This window comes from Leptonychotes weddellii, chromosome 1 (genome assembly GCF_054177405.1).
Source record: "Leptonychotes weddellii isolate Sample4059 chromosome 1, ASM5417740v2, whole genome shotgun sequence".
Lineage (NCBI taxonomy): Eukaryota > Metazoa > Chordata > Mammalia > Carnivora > Phocidae > Leptonychotes > Leptonychotes weddellii.
Window position 1 is genome coordinate 104667882 of NC_138369.1, and position 9088 is coordinate 104676969.

Genomic DNA, 9088 nt, shown 5'->3' on the forward strand with positions numbered 1-9088 from the left:
AGGTAAATACGTGAGGTGCGGATGTGTTAATTAACCCTATGGGTGAAATATTTTCACAATGTATATATACATCAAAACATCATGCTGTACATTTTAAAATATCTTAAAATTTTAATTGTCAATTACCTCAACAAAGCTGGGAAAAGGAGAGGAAGGAAGAAAGGAAAGAAGGAAAGAAGGAGGGAGGGAGGGATTTCTAAATCCCAATTTTTTTTCAGCTTCCTTCTTTATTCTACCTCCTTGTCAATCAATCCAGCCTAATATCAGTTATACATTTGACTTCTTCCTTTCCTTTCTCACTGTTTTTTTGGTTCCATAGTTTTCTTTATATTTCTTCTGCTACATTCTAATTCAGACTCTTCTCATTTGACCTCTGGATTCTTTGGCGAGTCTTCTAAATAGTCTCTCTGCCTCTATACTAGGGGCCTCCAAAGTAGCATGTATGCATGCCCAAGGGAGCTCAGGAAAAGACCAGAAAGTAGAAATGAAGTTTATGTCATCCTTAAATAATGTTCACAATTTGTTTTTCAACACACATGATATATTAGTAAACTGTCATGTACATAAATAAATTCTATTTATAAATAAAAGTTCATGTATAGAAAAGTCCATGATCAAAATACATTCTTTATTGATGTGGGACATGTTGAAAATAGTTTCAATATCATTTGTTCTATCCTCTGTTTATAAACTCCTAATGCACTGGATATTTAAACAAGATCAGCCACCATAAATCATCACCTTAATCTTGCTGTCTTCCTGCTCAAAAGCTGTCAGGGAATTCCATTCCCACAGTGAAAGAGTCAAGACTCTGAACTCTGGTATTCCCTCCTGCTCTGGCTCACTTTTTACGCCCACCTTCTAGAGCTCCCTAAACCCCATGCTTTCACATCTGACTCAATTATGAGGTTCGTGGGGCCTGGCATTATGATTTATTCATCATTTTTTCCTTACAAAGACATCTAGAATACTTTCAACTATTTGCAGAACTAAAGTGTTTTTTCCCAAACACAGATGGTTCATACACTAAATGGTTAAAAATGACATACTGACTTTTCCTATTCTCATATGTGCATCATCTTTCACATTAGATGAGGATCTCCTTGAGAACAAGGATAATGCACTAAGGGACAAAGGAGGCAGTTAATAATTGCTATTGAATAAATAAGTCCATAATCACAGAGTCAGCATTTTTAATATATTATACTTCAATAACTGGGAGAGAAAAAGCTATATAAGTTAAAAGTTACAAAGTCACAGATCTTGTACTAAACAATCCAGAAACAAAACAGCTTTCCTTACATAAAGTCACTCATCTGGTTTTAATTTTAAATATAATGTTTTATTTTATAATACACAGTAAAGATAAAGCAATTCTACAGCTGGGAAACCTGAAAGCATTTTTTCTTGGGTATCTTCACACATGGAATCAATAGTATATGAATAATAATCATTATCCAAGCAAAACATAAACACTATTAAACAAATGTGATATAATAAAAAGGCAGAAAAAAGTCTGTCCTTTGTTACAGCAAATAACTTAGTTTTCACCCTAATATAAAACTACATAGTTGTATTTCACATACTTGAAACCAGAATTGAACTGTAAAAAAAAATTCAGTTTAGAAAGATTCTACTCAAGGTGAATTCTTAAAAATCATCTTGCAGATGAAAAATAAAATATATCTGAATAATGAAAGCTACAGATTAAACCATAAAAATTAATCAAAATCCAGTAATATGCAGTTGTTAAAATAATAATAGTAGGTTCTTAAGTATAGAAGGGAATATGAGATCTGAAAAACTAATTTATATCTCTTCACTGAGTAAACTCCCTGAGAGCCAAATGGTATTTTCCTACCTTAATAATATTTCCTTTATTTTGTGACATCATGAGTGATTGATTACCCAATTTTCCCACTTGTCCAGATTTCCAGCGATATCCACTTGACCTTCAATATATATAAATGGAAGACAAAATGTAATTACTAAATACATTTCTCCTTTTAATGAAAACAAATATATTTTCCCTGTTTCAAGAAATGAAATTCAGTCATTAACATGTAAAAGACCACCACAAAATGAAAATGAAATATCAATGATGCCATGATTTCCTCAGCAATTCTAAAATATAGCTCTATCATATTTGGAGCTTTTGAGAAGAAATGAATAAAAATGTCCAAACACAGATGAAGAATTTCCTTTTTTAGACATTTATGATGATTAAAGATAGCTTTACTGATTTATAGGAAACTTTACAGATTGTCATGCAGTTTTAAAAGCTAAGGGTCTACAAATGTAAAGAGGAAAAGGAAGCAAAACAATACCCAAAATATTCGGCAGATCTACTAAGCGATGAATTCCGTATTTAAGACTACAAATCAGCTGCCACACTGAAAGGTAACAGAGATGACAAAGAAGGCAAACTGCTTAATTTCTAGTTTTCAAAGCACTTTTGAGTCTCACAAAATTTTCTGAAGTCAACAGGGCAGAAGTCTAATTCTCACTTACAAAATAATGAGACAAAAACTTGCCCAAGGTCACACAGACAATAAATAATAAAGTCAAGGTCAGAACACTGGACTTCTTTCTTCCTGACCAGTGAGTGATAGGTTCTCATTCTGGCTGTGACATTTACTATCTACGTGACCTTAGAAGAACACTTACCTCTTCTAAAAACTCAGTCAAGCTTTAGAACATTTTTAAAAACATCTACAAAAGGTTCCTCAGCTAATGAAAATATCACTTATCAAATATCACTTGGATATTTGATATCCAAGTGATATTTGATAAGATAAAACAAAAGCAAATTTAATATATCCAAGTGATATTTGATAAGACAAAACAAAAGCAAATTTAATATACAAAAAGCCTGGCGATATTTAGTACCAGCCAAAGCACATGAGACATGCACTGTTATCCTCTGTAGGAGAAAGTTATACATTTTTGAAGCCTATCTGAAAGACAATTTCTCCAATATCCACCAAAATGTAAACTGCACATACACTTTGACCTAAAATTTCACCCTTTAATATTCTTGCATATGTAAAAATATATGTAGAAGCATGCTCACAGCAGCACTTATAACTACAAAATTGAGAAAATTTAATAAAGATCTGAAAAATACACAAAGAAATATTATGTGGCCATTAAAAGAATGAGATCAATTGCATGCTGATGTGGCAAGAGTGCTAAGATGTATTAAGTAAAAAAAAAAAAATAGGGTGTGAATCATTTTATAACCTCACTTGTAAAAACATAAAAGACATGTGAGATTGGGGCGCCTGGGTGCCTCAGTCGTTAAGCGTCTGCCTTTGGCTCAGGTCATGATTCCTGTGTCCTGGGATCGAGCCCCGCGTCGGGCTCCCTGCTCGGCAGGAAGCCTGCTTCTCCCTCTCCCACTCCCCCTGCTTGTGTTCCTGCTCTCACTCTCTCTCTCTGTCAAATAAATAAATAAATAATTCTTTGAAAAAAAGAAAAGACATGTGAGATATACACAAACACACATTCATACACATATATATATACATAGGTTTATACAAAGCTAAGATATTTGTGGAGGAAAAAAAAACTTAATTGTTAAAAGCAGAGCTACAAATGGGCTGGGAGTCAGCCTAGAGCTAAGAAGAAATAATTTCTGTTACATAACTATCAGTTCTGTTTGACTTTTATCATCTACATTTATTATTTTTATAATAAAGGAAAATGCTCAATAAAATTAGTATAGATACAAAGCACAATATTAGAGAGTACTCATTAATAAAATTTCAGCTAAAACATATTTGTCTAAAAATTTTAAACATACTTGAGGGTTTGAATGGTTCTTACATATGAACATGTAAACTCCTGCCCCCGCAAAGTCTTTTCATAAGTAAAAACAACCTTAAACGCAATCTCCTATGGGTGGCAGCTTTATGAGAGCAAAGGCCAACTTCTGCATTGCTGTGCTAAACATCCCAGACTTTCATGCTTCGGAAGAGTCATGTAAGAAGAGAAATAAGAAAGTGTAAGACCAAATAAGGTTCAAAGGAAACAGAAGTAATGGTAATTTTAAAAAGCAACATGCCTTCTATAAAGGACACAAATAGAAAAAGTAGGAGAAATTTAATACTATTTGTTCATCAGAAAAAGCCAGAAATTATTCATTCAGGGCAGATCTTTTTTGGAATGATATATTAATATATGAATTAGTTCTTTACCCAATTCAGTTTATTCCTCTCAAAATCCCTAAAAATGTCACCTACTCTCTTTCTTCCTTTCCTTTGCTCCGAGCTGACTGGAATTCCTGTAGCTTCTTTTCCATCTGTTGGTTCTCCAATTCTAACTGGACCTTCTCCATCCTCAGTTCCTGAGCATTTCTGAGTAAGAGTTAAACACAGAATGTTCATTTGTGGTAAACAAACAACAACAACAACAACAACAACAAAAAAAAGGCAAAATAATTTTATATCATCTTTGGCATTTAATGAAAATTATGAATAGTGAGTAAGTGATGAAGTATTCTAACTACTTCCTTTGCATTCTGTGAAATATGGTTTCTAAAGTTAGCATTACCTTGCATTAACATTCTCCTTAACGTATGTATCTCTTCAAATCTCAGAATTTTGTTTTTCCCATTACAGTACTAAAAGTTTCAAATCATAACTCTGCCTTTACATATGCACAAATATCTATGCTATACAAATAGAAAGCAAAAGAAAAAATATTTTCCAATTTTCATACTGTCTTCACTCTAAAGAATTCAAATAGTTTGAAGCATACTGTTTAAAATAACTATTTTTTTCTCTATAGACAGAATACACATTTTTGCTGACCTGATCATCTTAGAAATCTTCAATAAATTTCTACCTCTATGTTGTACAAGTACAATACAAAAAAAAAAAAAAGAGAGAGAGAGAGAGCAGAGCTTGTTTGGGGCCTATTAGGGAGAAAGCACCTATTGAGGATCTCGGTATAGCAGCCATCAAAAGGATTGAATGGGACCTGGGCCAACACCACTTATTGTTTCCTCTGAAGGAAGGCAATAAGAAAAGAACTTACTTTGAGGACAGAGAGGAGCCCTCTTATAGATTCTTGCACAAGAGATTTTGATGATAATATCTGAAGCTCATCAAACTTTTGACACAAGCCATTTTCTTCATTTTACAGTTCCAGTCTCTTGTCAGAATTAGTCACTGACTCCATCTCCCAAAAGTCTACACCAACCTAGTTGTCTAGCTTGTATTATCTATCATGAGTTTAAATCTCTTCCCTTATTACTACATTAGTGTTTGTCTATATACAAGTAGGGTGAGTACCCAAGGATTCGATGGCAAGGCATTGAAAAATAAAAATAATGGAGATCAGAAAAGGGAGCTAATTTATAGAAGCAGTCACCAAAGAGCAAGTGGGCCAAAGATACATGCCCAAGTGGACACTATCTGGGGAGTTATAAGGAAAGTGAAAGGAGGCAGAGGCTGCCAGAGGGTTCCGAGAAGCCGGCAAGGATACCAAGGAGGAGGCACAATTTTCATTACATGTGCTCCACAAGTATTTCAGCCCCTAGTACAAATAGGCACGGTGGGGACAGGATATGTGATAGTACATGATAGTGTAGGAGACCCAGAAGAGTTTTCAGTACAGACAGGAACACAGGCATGCCTGAAGGTAACTGAAATACAGTATAGTGGTGCTGTCATTGGAGAAGTACATGCAGGTACCTGAACACACAGAAAGGGCACACAACCAGCTGATGGGCCTGCAAGAGCATTTCGGGGGAAAGAGAATTCTGAGCTGAGCTCTGAGGGATGAAAGGAAAGTGGTAAAAGCAGCATTCCAGGAAGAAAGAAAAGTGTGGGCACAAGTGGACACAGGTGATGTGTGGGTCAAGGAGCAAGAGGTTCCATGTGACCAGGCACTATGTGCAGGATGGGAAAAGTGGCAAGAAATGGAACTGCTGAGGTGGGGAGTGGCCAGATCATGAAGAGCCATGTAGGCCATGATGAGGATTTGTATTCTATAAGCAATGAGACTCGCCAAAGGACTTTAAGAGAATTGATCAGACTTGCATTTTATTTAGAAAGATCACCCTGACTGCAGAATGGGAAATTAGAGGGTGCAAGGCTGAAAGGCAAGGCAAGGCAGCCGGTTGGGAGACTATTTCGGTAATCCTAATAATAGAGAGATGATGCTGGTCCTACTGGATAGAGACAGTAGAGAGAAAAATGGGAGCATTTGGAAAATATAAAGAAATAAAATTAACTGGACTTGGAGACTGACCAGAAGTAGGTGACTCACAGGGAAGGGACAAGGAAGGAATCTAAGATAATCCTAGGTTTCTTACTTGGGCAACCAGAAGGATAATGATGCCTAGATCACTTTGGGATGGGATGGGGACACAGTTCAGGACTGATACCTGAGCTGGTCTCCCTGCCCAAAGTCTCAATGGCCCACAACACTTTTCACATGGCTTCCAGAGGAAGAGTTCAAGAGCACAAATGTGATTGTCTTACTCACTTGCTTAGAAAACTTTAATGTTTCTGAAGACCCCACTGTGGTAAAGGGATGAAACTGAAAAAAAAAAAAAAAAAAAGACTGGCTTACTGACCAAGTGGTCAAGTTGATGGGATGCTATGGGTGTGAAACAAGACAAGGGTTCCTTCTGGAGACAGCCTCAGACACAGAGCCAGGGGGCAGGCAGGGCCACTGAGAAAAACTAGGGTTGATCCTGCAGAGACCAGGTCAACCCAACAAATCCAAGGGCCAGAAACAACCTGCTGAAATGAGTTGGAGGCTGAGAAAGAGGAAGACAAACGTTGGAGAACACCAATACATCAGACAAGGTTAAGATAATCGTTAAGACAGTATCAAATGAAAACAGGGGGACAAGGGGAATAAGGAAAGGGGGACAAAGGGAACTCCAGAGCAATTACCACAGAGTGGTTGTTCCTGTCCTAGCTTTTATAGGTTATTGATCAGGGAGACCTGCAGGCCATGGAACAATGATCCCCACCTTACCTCCAAAATAAATTCCAAACTCCTTAGTGTGGCATACAAGTTAATTTACTATCTATACAACCCTGCCCTTCTCTCCAACTTTGTTCTACAAATCTCTGTTCCATAAAACACCGGATATGTCTGAAAGTTCCCAAACTATGTGGTCTCTGTGCCTTTGCACAAGTTTCCCCCAGTAACTACCCAACTAACTGCATCATTCAGGTGAAGCTTGGAGACCTCCTACCTGACCCAGTAGTTTGGGCCATGTTCTCATAGCCCCCTGTGCTTTCTCATCACACCACGCTTCACACTATCTCGTAAATGTGATTTTATCTATTCACATCCTCTACAAACTACCTTAGAGCAAAGATTGTGTCTTCTTACTTTCATATCCACCATTCCCTAGCACAGTGTGTAAAACATGTGCATTTAATAAACGCTTGGATAAATGGTTTATAGGTATATAAACACAGACGGGAAACATATGACCAAAACCAAATTTTGTATGCCCCCTTTTCTTTTTACACAAAAAAGGCAAAATTGGTAATAGTAGCAATTGGATAGCTCCTCTCCCACCAAAAAATGGTAAAACAAAGACAGCTGATTGTGAACAACAGGGGTTTGAACTGCATGGGTCTACTTACAAATTTTTTTTGATAAATACAATACAGTATTGTTGTCTTTTCCTTATGATTTTCTTAATAACATTTTCTTTTCTTTAGCTTAGTTTATTGAAAGAATACAGTATATAATACATGCAACATACAAAATATGTGTTATTTGAGAATTTATGTTATCCATAAGGCTTCCGGTCAAGAGTAGGCTACTAGCAGTTAAGTTCTGGGGATGTCAAAAGTTATACATGGATTTTTGACTGTGCTAGGGGGTCAGTGCCCCTAACCCTCGTGTTGGTCGAGGGTCAACTGTGCTGAGAATGCCATATATTTGTGTAACATTTTCCAGTTTACACATGCTCTTACACACAGTATCTCAAAAGTGAAGGAAGAATTAGGAAGGCTCTGAAGACACTGCAGGACTACTGATCTGATTCAGGGAACTCAAAGCTCAAATTAAAAGTTGACAGCCCGTCCCTAATCCAAACCAGCTGGCATTAATTGATACTCTAGAGAAAGGCCTCGGGAATTTCCAGTGGCCCTAGATGACCTCAAAGGGAAAGAGTGTATTGACACTTCCAGTCCTCCTGCCATGTCATGAAATTCCCAGGATACCCAGAATGGCTTGGTTCTAGCTGAATGCATCCACAAGGCAATCCAGGACAGAAGGTACCCCTCCTGAGAAAGGTGAACTTAACATACTGTCCCCTAGTAGGTGAAGGGCTAGGCTAGTTAGCACCTTCTATTCTCTGTTTAAAGATCTCTAGGCCCAATAGTCTCCCAAAATTTCAGTGCCTTTCAGTTTCTTCAGGGTGATTCCTTTTAATTCTGAACAAGTGTCACAAACTATTAGTAACTTTGTTAGATTGCTTTAATAGTCAATAAACCCAAATTTTACTTATAACTTTTAACCTCAATTTTGCGGCATAAGTAATTTTAGTCCTCATTTTAAAAACTATTGTGGATTTATTATATATCCAACCTACTCTCTTATAGATAAAAATACACCAAAGTAAAGAAAATGGAGATAAGAACTCACAAATTTAAGCTCAAGTCTAAACTGTCTCATATAAAAAGAATACTTTAAATTACAACATACAGAAATTTTAGCAATTATTTCTATTTAAGTAATAAATATACATGCACTTACTTGTATTTCAGCTTTACAGAATTTCCAGGTTTTCCCCATGGAAGAACTACAAAATCTTTGGTGTTCATGATCACTGTCTTTTTTTTTCCACTGTCTTAATATTATATAAAAATCATTGTGATTTGCAAAAACTTCTGAAAAAATAAGACAAAAGAATTATGCCAGAGTAAAGCAGGTAAATTACAAATTCAAAACTGCATATAGTTCCGGCAAGTTTTAAAAACAGAAATCATTATGAGGGCAAAAGCTGAATTAAAGGTTAAACAATAAATATATACGTGCTAAATATAAATTTTATAAATATTTATATACTAATAAAGTTATAAATACAGCATACCTGATGGAACTA

The 9088-nt window shown here is 36.1% G+C and overlaps 1 protein-coding gene across 1 annotated transcript in view; it reads right to left on the bottom strand.

Moving 5' to 3' along the window:
• Window positions 1-8874, bottom strand: part of ZBBX (zinc finger B-box domain containing) — a 108309-nt gene extending 99435 nt beyond the window's left edge. Inside the window, 3 exon segments of the mRNA XM_006735716.3 lie at window positions 1862-1952; window positions 4245-4358; window positions 8740-8874. Of these exon segments, the coding sequence (XP_006735779.2) occupies window positions 1862-1952; window positions 4245-4358; window positions 8740-8807 (273 nt within the window). The 5' untranslated portion in view covers window positions 8808-8874.
• Window positions 8875-9088: the final 214 nt, after the last annotated feature.